The sequence below is a fragment of the Carassius gibelio genome, chromosome B13, assembly GCF_023724105.1.
Source record: "Carassius gibelio isolate Cgi1373 ecotype wild population from Czech Republic chromosome B13, carGib1.2-hapl.c, whole genome shotgun sequence".
Taxonomy (NCBI): Eukaryota; Metazoa; Chordata; class Actinopteri; order Cypriniformes; family Cyprinidae; genus Carassius; species Carassius gibelio.
The window spans coordinates 20941563-20958917 of NC_068408.1; the positions used below are offsets into that span (position 1 = coordinate 20941563).

Here is a 17355-nt window from a genome sequence, read left to right on the forward strand (position 1 = left end):
GGAATTGTCTTTCTTTGTTTCACAGCTCTCTGAGAAGAACGTTCATGAAAAAGATGAAAAAAAGACTCAAGACAAATTGACAATTTATTTCAAGAAATGAACCCAATATTATAGTCAAACTAACACAAAACTCAATTAATATAATCAGAACACATGCGCTCAGCGACCACAGCCAAAAGTCTTGTTCCACTCTTCATATAGCTCCAGATCTTTAGAAGAGACACTGGGCCGCACTGTTTTGAGAGCCTCCTGAAAGTCACTGAAGAGTATCGGCCGAACCTGTTCTGCTGAGATGGTAGCAATGTCATTTAGACAAATGCTTCGAATGGGGCCTAGGGCTGCTTCGCGACACAGCTGTGTCATATCTGCCCCTGAAAAGCCCTCTGTGCCCTGCACCACTTTCTCCATCTCATCTGCTCCCACCTGGCTTTTCTCACGAGACATGAGGTTAGTCACTATCTGCCGGCGAGCCTCGGACTCTGGGAGAGGGATGTAGAGTCGCTTGGCCAGGCGACGGCGAGCCGCTTCATCAATCTCTTGTGGCCGGTTGGTGGCACCAACAACCAGGATGCGATCTTCTGCTGAGGTGGCAGCACCATCAAGCTGGACAAGAAATTCGGTTTTGATCCGACGGGATGAGTCGTGTTCTCCATCTGTGCGTTGAGAAAGAAGGGAATCGATCTCATCAATAAAGATGACGGCAGGTTGGTGGCACCGAGCAATGGCAAAGAGCGCTCGTACCATCTTCTCGCCTTCCCCAACCCACTTTGAAGTGAGTGACGAAGCACTGATGCTGAAAAAAGTGGCTCCTGACTGACATGCTATGCACTTCCCTATAAGTGTTTTACCAGTGCCTGGAGGACCAAAGAGAAGAATGCCTTTAGGTGGTCCTCTAAGGCCAGTAAATATATCAGGTCTTAACATGGGCCACACTACAATCTCTTTGATTGTGGCTTTGGCAAACTCCAGGCCGGCAATATCATCCCAGGCTACCGGGGCGCCATGGTCCATGATCTCACTCATGATAAGTTCAATGATTTTGGGCTCTAAGTTCTTTAGTCGCTCATCAACAGGTTGCATGTCTTGTGGTGTATTCTCCTTTGAGTTGCCCTCTTCCTCTTGCCTTGGCATGGGAGGGACGAATTTGGAGGACGCCCCACGAGAACGATTCGCACCAAGGCATTTCTTGGTGATTGCAGCAACGTTGGCCGTGGAGCCTCGCTGACCCTGATGGGAATGCTTTTTTTGCTGGTCAACGATGAACTGCTCTCGTGCTGATCTAAAATTAGTGCTGACACCTTCCTCTCCCCTCCGTCCCCTCCCTCGCGGTTCCTGCTCGCCTTGTGATGGGAATGAGCTTCTGTTGCTTTCAGTTCCTGAGCCGTAGAAGTTCTTCCTCTTGGAGGGGTTTGTGGAGGATAAGAACACAGGCTGATTATGCACATTGGATCCACTTGTGCAACCCACACTAGACTGAGACACACTAGCATTGCCTGTGGAACTGAAAATGTTATGGCCAAACATAGGCGTAGACCCTGTTGGAGCTTTTGGAGCATTTTGTGCCAGAGAAATATGCGGAGGGGCTCCTTCAAGTGCTCTAGCCCACTCTACAGCCCCGCTAAGTGGGTTACTGACCCCCCTTCCCAACTCAGCTCGAGGTGGAGGTGCAGCAGGCCCATGAGCCAGAGGCTCTCGTTTTAATCCAGGAGGAGGACCAGAGATAGCGCTGTCTTTCTCATTTCCCCTGCTGACTTCACCACCAACCGTGATGTTAACATCTGCCGGATCTACCAGGAGACCTCTTTCTTTGGACCTGTCCTGCATCATCCGTTGCACGCACGGCAGGTTGAACACATTTTCAAACGTTAGGGACGACTCCCATTTGTCACTATGGTTCTTTTGATTACGGGCCAGGTGCAGGGCACTCTCTGCATAGTTGTTTAGCCCTGTGCGTGGGTCGTCTGAGTCCAGTACTGCGGCATATCGCTCTGAGTAGGTCCTGAGCAGGCTGGCAGCTCCGGCCGGAGAGAGCTCAGCACTCGCCCATGCATACTGAATGGACATGACGTGTGCCCGGTAAGCATCGGCCGTCTGTTCAGGTGTGCAGGAGCCAGACGAAATGTCAAAGGACCTCCGCTGCCACTCGTCCAGGTGTGCGCTGCTCATGCCTGGCCTGCTCCAGTCTGCATAAGAAGTGGGCACAGGATCAATAAATAATGTTTTAAAAAAGATAAGTACCACACAACAATAGCACGGAAATTATTTGTGGGCTGAGGGACATAGCAAACATTCATGCTATTTTTATAATTGTATAAAAGGGGATATAAAAATTAAGTAACTGTGAACATCAATAAATTTGAAGGCCATAAGGTTTCCTGTGTGACTTTTGAGAACTGTTTTAATGAATCACCTCAACTGGTTGTTTTCATTATGAAAAAAACAACTTTTATGTATTAAAATGTATTAAAAACCATGTTTATATATATACACTGTATATATAATGAATATTAATGAAAATATGTGTTCCTTTATGTGATGAACAATGTGGATAAAATGTCTTGATTTTCAGTAGTATTATACCTTTTGCATTACACCATTTTTTAATAATTTTGCTTTGCTAAAATGGCTGTCAGGATTGGTATATATTAAATGTCATCAAAAGGCAGAAAAGAACTGATATATAGGCCTATCCAGGCCTTCTGTCTTGATGAGTGAGGCAGTATAAGTATATATAAATTACATCTAATGACAGTAACCAGTAAGTTACACTGGATATATATGTATGCACTGTATGTATGTGTGTGTTTGCATGTATATAGAGAGAGAGAGAGAGAGAAATAGTACAAAGTGCAATACCAGTCAAAATTTAAACACGATTGTCAAAAAAATTATAATAATTTGCATAATCTTAAAGATCTTTCAATCTTTCAATGTCTATTTATCCATATCTTTGCAAAACTATTATTCTTTCAAAATAAATAAATAAATGAAAAAGAAAAATAGAGCATAAATGTGAACTTCTTCAAAAGTGTTTACAAACATCCCACAGGACGCACCTCATGAATGAGCAGAGATCACATTAGACTTGATTTGTTTGTACACAATTCCTGTGACTTTGGACACAATTCCATCACAATTCCTGTGACCGTGTTTTTCAATTGTTTTTATGGCTTATTTTAAATTGTAAAATAAGTTAATGATTAAGAATAGATATGTGTGGATAAATTCTTTAATTTTACTTTACTAATAATAATTTTTAGCATACCCACACAAAAATTAAGTAACAGTAATGTAATACACCAAACCCCACTTTCACATTAACTACATTAATGTACTAATTTACGAGCTTACGAATAGTGTCTACGAATAGGGTATTAACACATTGTCCCCGTAAAAAATATGTTAAGGATATTCATAAAGACAGGACAATGTTATTTTATGAGCTGACAGCAGGAGCACAAATCACAAATACAGCTTCAACCCACTCCCCGTGTTCGTTTTGTTTTGGGTGAGGAAAGTAGAAACCTACCTCTGGGTTAAACGTATTTCTTGTGTAAATGCTGTAAATATCAGAAATAGCTGAAAGTCTATACAACAATGTGAAACAAAACAATCTTAACTTTGACCAAACCTCGCGCCTCCTGCATGATCTGCGCCGATCCACGCAGCTTCCGGTCGCTGCATAGTAAGATCACGCGCGCCACCGCATGGACAAACACACTCACTGTTAGCGAGTAAAAAAAATAAATAAAATAAAATAAAATAAAATAAAATAAAATAAAATAAAATAAAATAAAATAAAATAAAATAAAATAAAATAAAATAAAATAAAATAAAATAAAATAAAATAAAATAAAATAAAATAAAATAAAATAAATTGAAGACTTGTTTTAATTTTTCGTTTTAGTGTTCATTTGATTGTACTAAATGAATAAATGTCCATTTCAGTTCTATTAACATTTTATTTAGCCCAGTTCTGAATATCATTTGACTGTGATACTCAAAAAAGATTATAAAAGTTTTTTTTTTTTTTTTGATTGCCTGGATTCTTCAGTCATATTCTAGATGCACTTAAAAATAGACTATCAGACCAGTTATCCATGTTCTCTATTTTCATGTTCACCACATAAGAAAAACAGATAGGCTAGTTGCTAAATCACAATTTTGACATTATATAACCATATAAACCATACAGACTTAAGCTATAAAAAGAGATATGTCTTATTTACTACGTAACTTATAATATGAAAGTATGAAATTAATTATGACATAAAAGCTATATTTCTGAAAAGTAAAACATATTAGCCTTTAAGAAGTCAAAACTAAGGAAAAATGAATGAAAAATATGAAAACGTACTTATGGCATAAAAAGTAAAAATGATTACATAAGTCATAATTATTACATAAATGCCGAGTTTATAACACAACAAGCTTTTCATGTCATATAACTGTTATTTACCAAAACATTTTTTTCATTATATAATTTGGCAGCCTATATCATTTTTGCCTATAATTGTTCAAATATAGCCAAAACTCAAAGTGCTGTGTTGCTATTTCTTTATAGCTAAAACAGACTACAATATCCTTATCATTAGCAGCATCTATCGTGCTATTGAGCATCAGCTAGCTTTATACAGTCTGTTGCATAAAACTACAGTACCCACAAGTCTGTGCGGCGAACGTTCGTTGACTCCCAGCAATACGTCACGTCAAGAGCGTGTTGGGATAAAGAGGCTTCAACTGGGGATTTAAACTGCTGTCTACTGTCTAGACGACTACAGAGGAAGCGAGGAATTTAAGGCATAGTTATATATTCGACCTGTATTCTTGGACTCTGTACTTGCGCTAGACTATTAGTGGGCTGTGTTTTAAAATCGGCTGTTCATAGACAACCACGGGAAGAGAGGAAGCTAGCGTAGACTGTTAGCTGCGAGAATCCAGAAGACAAATCCTTCAAGAGTCACACCCTAATATTCACTGTCCTCGCGACTGCGGGTGACTTACAGATGCCCGGCCCTGCTTTTCTGTCTGGATCACAGCACTGCGACTGTTTACTGTAGAGATCTCTATGCAAAAACTGATAAGAATCATCAAGAAAGTCATGTATGTCCGGTTTCGATCTAATTTGTTGGGAGACAGATAACGTTAGTCGGCTAGCTAGTGTGTGATCATCATCACTGCCTTGTGCTTTCAGCAGGAGACTATGAGTTCACCGATGTACACGTTTGTTTTGAGAGATGATAACAGTTCTGTGTATGCCGAGGTCGCCAAGATCCTCATCTCTACTGGGAAATGGAAACGACTGAAGAAGGACAATCCTCGGTTTAATTTAATGCTGGGAGAGAGAAATCGGCTGCCTTTTGGACGTTTGGGTAAAGGATTTCAACAAGAAATGCATATTAAACATGCACTGTCATCTCATAATATCATCACTTTTATAACCCCATGCTGTATACATGTTTGCATTGGAAGTTATGAGTTTCAGCGAATTGTTATAATACTCCTAACCTCTTTATTAAAGAGTTTGTGGACAGTACAAGCTGTTAAATTTATGATAACGAATGATTAAACGGCTATTAATAATTGAACACTGGACACATCAATGCTGATCACAAAGATTTAGGTAAAACTTTGAGGTGTCCTTGTTATACATGTTTCATGTACTTATTGTATAATAACAATAGATGATGTGTAATTACATACGAGTAACCCTAAACCAAATCCTAACCCTAACCATGTAAGTAATAATTCTCAGTACTTAAATCTATAATTACATTGTAACAAGGACACCTTTAAATCAAGTGTAACTGCATTCCTGTGGAGCTGTTACTGTTAGTAACATGTAGTTACACTACTGTACACGTACATACACTACTGTTGAAATTGTGAAAAGATTAAGGATTTTTAAATGTTTTTTATAGTCAAGGGTGCATTTATTTATTCAAAAAGTACAGTAACTCAGTAATATTGCAAAAAGTTATTACAATTAAAAATAACTTATCTTTTTTTAAAATAATTTATTCTTGTGATGCAAAGCTGAATTTTCAGCATCATTACTCCAGTCTTCAGTGTCACATGATCCTTCAGAAATCGTTCTAATATGATGATTTGCTGCTCAAGAAACATTGCTATTTTATTACTTTATTATAATTGTTGTTGAGCTACCAAATTGTATTATTAGCTGCGTGCGGGACACTGCTTTCCCTGCTCAATATTTCGATATTTCAATGTCAAATACCCTGCTGTGTCCTCTACAGGTCATGAACCAGGACTGATGCAGCTGGTGAATTATTACAGAGGAGCCGATAAACTGTGCCGCAAAGCTTCACTGGTCAAGTACGTGGTTTATTTAAACATATGTGACCCTGGACCACAAAACCAGTTAGATTTATACATAGTCTGAAAGCTGAATAAATAAGCGTTCCATAGATGTGTGGTTTGTTAGAATAGGATGATGTTTGGCCGAGTTACAACTATTTGAAAATCTGAGGGTGCAAAAAAATCGAAATACTGAGAAAATCACATTTGAAGTTGTCCAAATGAATTCCTAGCAACGTTATTACTTATTAAAATGAGGTTTTGATATATTTAGGGTAGGAGATTTACAAAATATCTTCATGGAACATGATCTTTACATAATTGCCTAATGATTTTTGGCTTAAAATAAAAATCCATAATTTTGACCCATACAAGCTCTGCAGTTCATAAGTGGTGAGTTATATTGAAATAAGCATGTTTGATGTTTAGGATTATCAAGACCAGTCCAGAGTTAAAGGACTCCTGTAACTGGTTCCCTGAGTCTTACATCATATACCCAACCAACCTCAACACCCCAGTGGCCCCGGCCACCAATGGCATCGGTCACATGAAGAGCAACCCAAAGACAGATGAGCGGGAGGTCTTCTTGGCTTCTTATAACTCCAGAAAGGAAAGCGGAGAGGGAACGGTGTGGATCGCCAAATCTTCAGCAGGTGCTAAAGGTACAAATCTCCATCGGTCTTAAATGGCAAGTCTAAAGAAGTGTTATCTTGGTACACGACTTCACATGACGAGATTATTGCTCATTTTGTTCAGGTGCAGGTATATTGATATCTCATGATGCAAATGAGTTGCTCGAGTTCATCGATAATCAAGGCCAAGTGCATGTCATTCAGAAGTATCTGGAAAGACCACTGCTGTTGGAGCCGGGACATCGCAAATTTGATATAAGGTAAGACGAGACGTATAATCCTTTGTGCAGAATGTTTTTGATTTGATTACAGAAAAGCATAGAACTGCAATGCCCCATCCTAATGGAGTCAAAGCACTTCTAAAGTCAGTTGCTATTCTGTCTGGCTGTCTTGTCTGCAGGAGTTGGGTGCTTGTAGACCATCAGTATAATATCTACTTGTACCGCGAGGGAGTGTTGAGGACGTCTTCTGAGCCCTACAACAGCTCAGATCTGCAGGACATGACCAGTCACCTGACCAATCACTGCATCCAGGAGGAGCATTCGCAGAACTACGGCCGCTACGAGGAGGGCAACGAGATGTTCTTCGATGAGTTCAGACAGTACCTGTTGACCACACACAGCGTTGCCATGGAAACATCGGTTTTACCTCAGATCAAGCATATCATCAGGTGCTCCTTCGCCTCGTTTTCAAATCTGATGGCATGTGTTATATAGGTAGAATAAAAAGAAAGATGTTTGTGTTAGAGATGCAGTTTTTTGGTCCAAAAGTTTTACTTTTTTACATTTGAGTTACCGTATTTTCAGGACTATAAGTCACACTTTTTTTCATAGTTTGGCTGGTCCTGCGACTTATAGTCAGGTGCGACTTATTTATCAAAATTAATTTGACATGAACCGAGAGAAATGAACCAAGAGAAAACATTACCGTGTGCAGCCACTCTATGCTGCTCAGTTCTCCTGTAGTCTACACTGAAAACAGAGAGCGCCCTCTCGCGGCTGTAGACGGTAATGTTTTCTCTTGGTTCTTGGGTCTAAATAAATGCGACTTATAGTCCAGTGCGACTTATATATGTTTTTTTCCTCATCATGACGTATTTTTGGACTGATGCGACTTATACTTAGGTACGACTTATAGTCTTAAAAATACGGTATTCAGATGTTTTTCCCCCTTACAAATCAGTTTCATTAAAGTATTACATTGTATACTATTAAAGTATTTATTAATATTTTGAGTTGACCTTTACTATTATTATTATATTGTTTGTTTAAATTCAGATTTGTGTAAATGTATGTGCTTTTATTATAATGTTTTTATAGTTCTATTTAGATTTAATTTAATGTTCAGTTTTAGTACTTTGACTTAAACTTATTTTATTTTAGTCAGTTGATGTTTATTTTGTTTCAGCTGTATTTCAGTGAACAGTCTTTAATAATTGTAGTTTAATTAAATTACAGCTTACAAATTTTTACATTTACGAGGAAATAAGAAACAAGCTGAAATGAAATTTACAAGAATTAGTGCAGAATCTCGAATATTTCCTACTTATTTGTTCATTCTCTGTATGAAATGTTTACATTTATGCATTTGACAGAGGCTTTTATTCAAAGAGATTACTATGCATTGAAGGTACACTTTTATTATTATTTTAAATCAGTTATTGCTTTCTTTGGAAATTGACCCTAGCACCACACTCTACTGTTTGAAATAAAACTAACGCAAAATAAATAAATAAAACAGATTTTCACTCATATTTGCACCCCACTATTATCTTGGCAATGTGACCTTCAGTAACCAGATGAACATTTAGATCAGAGATCAATGATAACATTGTTCTCCGAGACTGAGCTCACTGATCCATTACAAAACTGCTCCATTTGAGGATGTCTTGGCACCTGTGGTGTTCGTCTGTAATCCTGCGTCTCGTCTCAACAGGAGCTGTCTCACATGCATCGAGCCAGCCATCAGTACGAAGCACCTGTCCTACCAGAGCTTCCAGCTCTTCGGCTTCGACTTCATGCTGGACGAAAGCTTTAAAGTCTGGCTAATTGAGATCAACGGGGCACCTGCCTGTGCACAGTCAGTACACACTTCTCTTTTGATAGCTGTCCCGTGAAAATGATCATGATTCTGTCCCTTATTCTCATATGTAGTGGCTTGATGCTTTACGTATTCCACATACTGCATGTGTTGAGAGAATTTGTAAAAAAAAAAAATTAAGGATAATTCGCTGCACATTTCAGATGAAACATTTTTGGACTAGGGTTGCAGTTGCTAAAGTTTTTTTTTCCCCACTATAATTGCTTCTTAAGTTTAATATTGATATGAAGGTTTTCCCTGTTGTAGGAAACTCTACCCTGAGCTGTGTCAAGGCATCGTGGATGTGGCCATCTCCACGGTGTTCTCCCTGAGTGCAGATGCCCTCTCGTCATCTCCTCCGTTCTCCACGTCTCCATCTCTGTCCTCTAACTCCTGCTCCTCACCCAAGATCAGAGCGCCCCATCACTTCGGCCCATTCATCAAACTATAAACTGCTGATGTTGCCATCTAGCCCCCTCCCCATAGTCCTGCCCAAAAACATCAACCAATATAGGAAGCATAAGGGTCTACACCTGACCTTGGGGATGAGTATACAGTGGATCCATCACTGTCTGAAGAGGACAGAAGGGAAATGAGGTCACCTCTGTAAACTCCTCTTCCTGTTTCCATCCATCATCTCTAAATCCACAAGAGTCCAGAAAAAGAGAGAGAGTTTCCAAAAGAATGACTGGAAGGTGAGGAAAATCCTGCATATACTGGTGTTGCAGTAGCAGGAAATGTGATTTTATTTTAAGACAACAGTTGTTTGGGGCTTAAGCATGAATTTGCAAGCACACATTTGAACGAGGAAGAGGGTTAACAGTAGCTACTTTCCCCATAGATCTATTGCATCAACAAGACTCCTCAGGACTTTTCCAGGCACCTTGATGAAACTGAGAACAGATTTGAGACTTCAGTGCCTTACATATTCACCTTGTCACTAACACTAACTCCTAACAAGCTAATCTGGCTTTTTGTATGTCTGTATATGTCCCATCAACTCTATTATCGATCAGATTGTTCTTTGTTTTGTGCTGTTAGCTTCAGTGTGAACTAAATCATTTTAAAACCACAAATGAATCTTTCTCATATGCATATTATGTATGATTTGCAGTGTAGTAGTTTACATGGTTGTGATGTCTACAGAACAGTATTTGGTAGAAGTAGCAGAAGATAACATGTTTGCATATTTAAAAAAGGTTTTGCATCATCTTGTTGCTGTTCTGTCCAGTGAGACCATGTGTAGTCTTCCCGCTGTTCTCTTGCTGTTAATACAGACACATTTTAGGTCTGGTTCATAATTACTTTGTGACAGGCAATCAAGAACATCTGGGAATTGGGGACGCACTTCTTTCTGATTGTATTGTCGGGAGACAATAACATGAGCATTCACTACTCATCGCTTACTATCCAGTAGACAAAATATATATTGAAACAGTTATTTAATTAATTCCCAGATGTGTCAAGAATTGAATTATTTCTGAAAGAAGTAAAACCTTTGGTGGACTGGACTGTTGCATGTCGAAGCATGATAAAAGCAAAGCTCTTTATGCAGACCAAGAGAAAGGTAGTTTTTTTTGTTGTTGTTGCTAAGATGAATGCATCACTTTATTTTCATTCATTTTAGATTTATTTGCAAAGATTTGTCTTGATTTTTTTAGCACCCAATATGGGAATGGGAATGGCTTTGTGAGTCACTGAATATAATTTCTCCATCATCTTCGTGTGCATGCAGATATGGCCGAGTTCCTTTGGTTCATTGACGGCGAGCTCTGAATGCTTGACCTGTACACTGTTAGGAGGACTGTGATGCAAAAGACACACAGATGTACGTAGAAGAAGAAAGCAGCATTTAGGTGATATTAACTGTGTGGTAATCAGACATAAGTATTGTTGTTTTGGGGGAAATGAAGGAGTTTGGATGGAGGAATGAAGGAAGCAGTATTAAACAAGTATTGAAGGAAAGGTCTGCCTATATGAAATAAAATGAGAGGCTCAACAACAATATAAGAATAAGAGGAGATCAGTTATCTAGTTTTATTATGTATCTTTGCATTACTTTTATAAGGTTTGTCATATTTTTACACAGACTTTGCTGTACAGTCCTTGCATTGGCTCTTTTGTAAAAAAGAGAAAACTGAAGACAGTTGTATGTAGCTTGAATAAGGGAAAACATGTCCATCTAGCCAAAGATGAGTGTGATTAAATATCCTCACTGCTGTCTTGTGACTGGTTTAAGTTGTGAAACGTGGGAATGCTGTTTTAATCATGTTTTTCTCTGTACCCGTCTGAAGAAATATCAATGCAATGTATGTTATTAGTAGTCTAGTTTGCTGTATGTTACTGTTGTTTTGACCATTTGAAAATAACAAAATACACTATGTTGAATAGTAAAAGCCTAAAAGTATTGACATTTTTCAAATAAAAGCATCCATCATGTGCAATACATTTATTTCCTAAATGATGAGCATTGTCATGTCATCTTGGACAACAGCCTGAGAGTAAGTCGGTTTTATTTTTTGGGGGTCGAACTATTCTTTTTCTATGTGTAGCAGTCTGCCATGTGCTACTGTATACATGTTTTTCTCCTCCCCACTCTGTTCCAGGTAAGACTGTAAAATACATTTCATCACACAGTCCATAAAAAAGCACATAGAACACACAAAACATAAAATACTTAAAATGACCAGAAAAAGGTTCGACTTGCCAACAGAGGGAACCAGAACACAGAAAATCTTCCAGAAGTAGAGTACTTCCTCTTGTCTTTATTCAAGTATGTACACTTTACCATACGATATTCAGAGCAACACACATCACCACAAACATGGCAGCAAATGAAGTGTAGCCAGCACAGCGCAGCCTGAGAAAGAGGAAGATACACACAAATACACACACGTATGACAGCATGATACAAAACATTAGGATCACAAATGGTAGAAGCCAGAGACAGACCGTAGAAATGCAACAACAACCTCAAAAATAAATAGGTCAGGGTTATATCACACAGGTCACAACAGTCCCTGCTATTATACTACACACAGGTTTTTCCTCAATCTTTAATGCTATATTCCCTCTTCCGAGTGTATATTTAGCAATTTAGGGTTACAAAATGTAATGAAAATGAACAAAAACAATGCAACTGCATATGGATTGAACGTTAAAAATCTGAGTGTGAGTGCCACATCAGTAACCTTGTTAAAAAATATATATATATACCAAACTGATCAACAGTCAAAACCGCAAAACATACAGTAAACTATCTGAAAATCCGATTTGAACATGTGAAGGGCACATCTAGTCCCAGAAGTGTGTAACAAACTCAAATAAGTGACATACAACTGTATACTTTGTAGAAAAATGTAAATCATATATTTATTTGTTTAGAGTACAAAGATAACCGAAACACAAGCCGAGCAGATATTCCAGCTTTTGTCAGTAAAACATTGCATGTGAGAACACCCTATTGCACATCATCACAATGCAGGACATTAATATGCGTTTTACAGAGAAAACACACTTATATACAAACACACAAGATTACTGCATGAAACCGTAATATATATTACACCCATAGAAAGAGTTACATGGATACAGAGAACACAGAAAGTCAAGAAGGCCAGTTGAGCAGTGCACTATATTAGCATAAATCAAAGACATGATACAATGATATATAATGGGCTATTATTAGACCACAGTATTCATATTTACTTCATAAAATCGTGACCGACATTTGACCGTACAGAGCTTAAACTGTTCTGCTGTCACACTCATAAACTCAATAACTTCCACATTCATTAGTAAGAACCTGCCTGAGGCACTCATAACGCACACTGCTTTCAAACAGGTACTGTAGTTAAACATCTGGGGGCAGAATTCATGTTCCAGTGCATTTTTATCTGGAGTGGCAGTGCTTATAACTCCAGCGTTTTACCTCAAAATAACAGAAAGACTTCCTGTTGTTATGGTCATGAAAACATGTAATATTCAGTTTACAGCATCAATAAACCAAATGTAACCAGTTAAACTGAGGTGATCACCACAATTTAGTTCTGTAACATGCAAAGGGTTGATAGTGTAACATTATCCTCTGAAATGGTTCAAAGTGCAGCGTTACTTTGCATAATGAATCTGTTCTTTCAGTCCTGAGATTAAATCCACAGTTTAACCGTACAGATCTTCACTTTAAATGATTTCCTTTTTACCATTTTCCTATTTCTTTCATTATAAACCAGATCCCTTTCCACTTTTCAAAAGCAATAAGAAAATGTGCATCATTGAACCATCACTCATGTAAACACAGGCCTTCATAAACACGGTGCAGTTCTCTCTTTATCAAGGGAATAAGTCTGATTGAATCAGTACTTTAGCATCACGGTCGCCATTAGAGTCTAGTCTCAACCTGAGCCTGAAAAACTATATCTATTTTCTTTTGTCAAATTTTCATCTTTGCAGAACATCATAATCTCCAAATTTGTGGTGAACTTTGGTTCTGGTTGAGTTTTTACATCAGTTGTCATTCCTACAGCTAACAGAAATGAAATACGTATACAGAGACGCAAGAGCAAAAGTAACCCCTGGAGAAGGTAGTCCCGTCAAAAACAGTCCACTTCAGCCTGATGAGGAGACCTCTTAGTACCTCTCTTCATCGGGACGTCCAACAGCAGACCTTCAATGCGCCAGGTCAGTGTGACTGGAACTCAGGTCTCGCGACTTCCTCAGACGATTATTTCGTTCCTGATTGAAATGAAAAGGAAAGGACAATAAATGGACCCGGATAGAACCTGAAGTAAGTCCAGGGTAATGTCTCTCAAAATCAGTCATACCTTCTTGTAAACTAAATCACTACAAGAAAATTTTATAAATACTATTTTGGCTTCCTATACACTTCCCTTTAGACATTATAAATGCACTAAACGCGTCGACTTCAGGATTGTTTATTTTGTAACCCAAGACCATCAGTAGTTATGAAGGATTTTAGCTAACACAAATTTAAAAATGTGTTAGTCTGTGAGATCTCACACATTCATTTCATTATTGTATGTTAATATGGTAAATGATGGAGCTGTGGATGTGTTGATAATAGATGCCCCCCAAAAACAGAGTATGAAACTGAAAGACTGTCAAGTGACAGACAGATGGGCCAGAAGGAGGTACTGTGTGAGACAGAAAGGACCAAATATATTCAATTTGGAAACGAGAGCAGAAGAGCAGAAAGCTGTCAGGAGAGAGCAGTGAAGGAAGTGGTCTTACTTGGAGTTCAGCCACAGGTTTATCCGGTTCGTTGAGGACTCCAAGAGAGCTGGCCCTCTTCATGCTGCGTCCGAGAGAGCCACATGCAAGCACGTCAGTTAGGTCAAAGGCCAGGGGTGAGGGGTCACAGAGGGGTTTGTGGGATGGGAATGTGTGGGTTAAAACATGTTAATGAAACCTTCACTCAATGATGTTACGTTAAAATGTGAAATGAGATCAAAACAGCACAGTGGAAACACATGCAATGACATACTGTGTGTTATATTAGTCATTCGCCATTTAGATTTTGACCAATCTCCCATTACTCAAATATATATATATATATATATATATATATATATATATATATATACATATATATATATATATATATATATATATATATACACATACACATTTATAGAGAACAAAAAAAAAATCTTCAATGTCCAATGCTAACATTATGGCTGGTATATTACAATTCGATCCTCTGTTTATCCACTCATCCGTCACTTATTTTTATGTAAAATGTGTCTGTATTTACTCCCCCACATGTTGTTTCAAGCACGTTCTAGGTTTCTATTTTTCACAAACAAATTAATAAATTGCATGTAAATGTGTTGCACTAAGTTTGACATTATTGATGTCAAAATGCAATATTATATATATATATATATATATATATATATATATATATATATATATATATATATATATATATATATATATATATATATATATATATATAGTTGATTGGACCACTTTTAGTTTTTTTGAATGCTGTTTTCTTGTCCTTTTTGGAGATCAACCGGTAATAAAATCATTCTTGTTTGAAAAGACATGAGGGTGAGTATACAATGGCAGAGCATTTTTTTCTTTGTAAACTATTCCTTTAGGACAAAAAAACAACGTTTTTTTAACACCAAATGATACACTTAACAGACACTAAACAGGATCTGCAATGGACTGTTTTCACATTTTCAGGATTCTCAGATGCAGTTGTCGTCATAATTTTTTTAATTTCTATACATACAGTGAACTGGAGACTATTTTTTTTTTTTTTTGCCTTTCTTTTTGCTCAAATAGCAAAAAAAAAAAAAAAAATCAATAAAATCCATCATATAATGATAAAAATATTATCATATATCATGGTGGTCAGAACGTAATATTATCCAAAGTATACCGTTACAAATATATATTCCTTTTTTAAAAAAAGAAAGAAAAAAATATTAAATTAACAAAATGTAACTATATTATAAATATATAGTATATTAACAACAGTGGAATCGTGTCACACTCTGCAAAAAGGGTCACTTGTTAAGGGAATTAAAAACATAAATAAAAAGAAGACGTTGGCCAGGGTTTTGGTAGACCGAAGGTATCAGAAGATGAGAAGAGGGGTTAAAAATAAATTGGGTAACACAGCAAATGAGACCACAAGACAGAAACTGGAGGAAACCGGCATGCAGCAGACAGCAAATTTGCATGGAAATGTTTATTGATAATGAAACAAATGTACAACACAGCACAGAGAGATAAAAATCCTCAAATAAAAAAACAGATCCAAGCAGACATGAAAAGGCATCGAGAAAAGTCACCAAGCAAAAAGGCATAAAAGATTAACAAAATAATAATAATAACGCTGGCCAGAAAATAAAGTTAAAATGCAAGGAATAAATAAAAAGATAAATTGCATTTTACAGGGTAAGGAGAGAAAGGCAACCAGATTCTACAGGAACCCAAGTAACAGTCATAATGTCACCCGTCACGTTAGATGTCAATTCAGGGAAAAGCAGGTTTGTACATGTGCAAAATATAGTCCAGTTAATAAAGCAAGCAAATCCCTTCATCCACTTAAAACTGGGTTAGAAAGAACTTCGCATACACCGGCAGAGGACTTTCCTTCAATACAACGTCATCACAATGTGCAAAATCCCATCTCCATGTAGTAAACCTCCCCAAACATTAAAGACATAATTCTATAAATCCCTTTTAAACCCTTAGAGATGGGAAAAATCTTTTTTTTTTTTTTTGGTTTCATCCAGTAATTCAGATTGGGACATTCACCTTAATTCACTTCAGTCTTTCCATATTTACAGTCCCAGAGAGCCTTTATATTATTTTTTAGAAAGCATAATGACATAATTTCAGACAGATATCTGGTGATACAGATTATTCGGTTCCTCTAGGATCCTTTAGTTAAAACTCTAATTTCTAAAAAATTTGTAACATTGTATTGTCTTCCCAAAATACTGAATGAGCATTTTCCTTCCCCAGTTTTAAACCACAAGTCAGAGTGCTATTCCAGTGTATGTTGTGTCACAGTGTCTCACACGCCTACCAGCCATTGTTTAGTCCATAGTGGGAAGGTTTTGGGATATTGGAAAGGGGAGGTTTGGTTTGAGAATCGGGAGGGAAGTGGTGATAGTTACCCAGGATTTTTAGGTTCGTTTTCTCGTAAGCCGCCTCCTTTGAGCTTGCGGACCAGTTTCTCACTGCTGCGCCGGATAGAGGCCCGCAGTTTACTAAAGGAACCACTACGCTTCAGCGAGCCCGAGCCGTCCTGCGAACAGACAAGCTACAGCGTCAAACCACATACGCTCATTAACATACTGCACATTAGTGAAAGAGGGCAGCGTCCGCTGACACATGCTCATTATTAAGCACACTCAGGCTCAGAGACCACTTACCTGGTTTTGTATGTAAAATGAAAACGCTGCAAGTTTTTGCTTTGATCACAAATGTCTAAATTCCAAAGCTTAAAAAAAGTATTAACCTAACTAACCTTAAATGCTGAATCTCTTGAATCTCCTTAAATAATATGGCTTACACATGATCACAACTACATTTTTGCCCTTTTCTTTTTTTCTAGAAAGAATCAAGAGTCCTTATTTATCTTCATTCACAACTTTAGGAAATTTTCTTTTAACAAATTTAAAAGTAGAGCAAAAATTAGATTTAATTTGAATTTAAAGCTAGGGTTAGGGTTAGAAGCATATTTAAATAAATACGAATAAATATACAAACATATTTACAACATTTAAAACATACACATTACATGTTTTGGAATAAATATTAATATACATTTTATTAAATT

At 37.5% G+C, this 17355-nt stretch overlaps 3 protein-coding genes across 10 annotated transcripts in view; 1 reads left to right on the forward strand and 2 right to left on the reverse strand.

The window, feature by feature from the left end:
* Positions 1 to 71: 71 nt before the first annotated feature.
* LOC127969759 (fidgetin-like protein 1) lies at positions 72 to 3707 on the reverse strand. Of its 2 annotated transcripts, XM_052571850.1 has the most exons (3): positions 3632 to 3684; positions 3530 to 3560; positions 72 to 2183 (listed from the first exon to the last, which is right to left on the reverse strand). In XM_052571850.1, exon 3 carries the CDS (start codon positions 2164 to 2166, stop codon positions 160 to 162), a length of 2007 nt encoding a protein of 668 aa, XP_052427810.1. In that variant the 5' UTR covers positions 2167 to 2183; positions 3530 to 3560; positions 3632 to 3684; the 3' UTR covers positions 72 to 159. The 2 variants fall into 2 exon arrangements, with proteins under 2 accessions (XP_052427810.1, XP_052427809.1); XM_052571849.1 differs by lacking the exon at positions 3530 to 3560 and having other exon boundaries at positions 3632 to 3707.
* A 986-nt stretch (positions 3708 to 4693) lies between these two features.
* On the forward strand, positions 4694 to 11475 carry LOC127970537 (tubulin--tyrosine ligase). 3 transcript variants are annotated; one of them, XR_008156626.1, is made up of 8 exons: positions 4694 to 5372; positions 6258 to 6336; positions 6748 to 6980; positions 7075 to 7210; positions 7351 to 7620; positions 8886 to 9029; positions 9297 to 9724; positions 9871 to 11475. XR_008156626.1 is itself a non-coding variant. In XM_052573144.1 (8 exons), exons 2-8 carry the CDS (start codon positions 5204 to 5206, stop codon positions 9478 to 9480), a joined length of 1215 nt encoding a protein of 404 aa, XP_052429104.1. In that variant the 5' UTR covers positions 4694 to 5103; positions 5195 to 5203; the 3' UTR covers positions 9481 to 11475. The 3 variants fall into 3 exon arrangements, 2 of the variants coding, with proteins under 2 accessions (XP_052429104.1, XP_052429103.1); XM_052573144.1 differs by having other exon boundaries at positions 4694 to 5103; positions 5195 to 5372; positions 9297 to 11475; XM_052573143.1 differs by having other exon boundaries at positions 4694 to 5103; positions 5198 to 5372; positions 9297 to 11475.
* A 288-nt stretch (positions 11476 to 11763) lies between these two features.
* Positions 11764 to 17355, reverse strand: part of LOC127970534 (kinesin light chain 1) — a 35744-nt gene continuing 30152 nt past the window's right edge. For 3 of the 5 annotated variants that reach the window (XM_052573133.1, XM_052573131.1, XM_052573132.1), the window contains exons 15-17: positions 16691 to 16821; positions 14280 to 14343; positions 11764 to 13763 (exon numbers count right to left, since the gene is read on the reverse strand). In XM_052573133.1, coding sequence (XP_052429093.1) covers positions 13698 to 13763; positions 14280 to 14343; positions 16691 to 16821 — 261 coding nt within the window. In that variant the 3' untranslated portion in view covers positions 11764 to 13697. The remainder of the gene's footprint in view (positions 13764 to 14279; positions 14344 to 16690; positions 16822 to 17355) is intronic. The other 2 variants (XM_052573135.1, XM_052573134.1) reach the window with 1 other exon arrangement.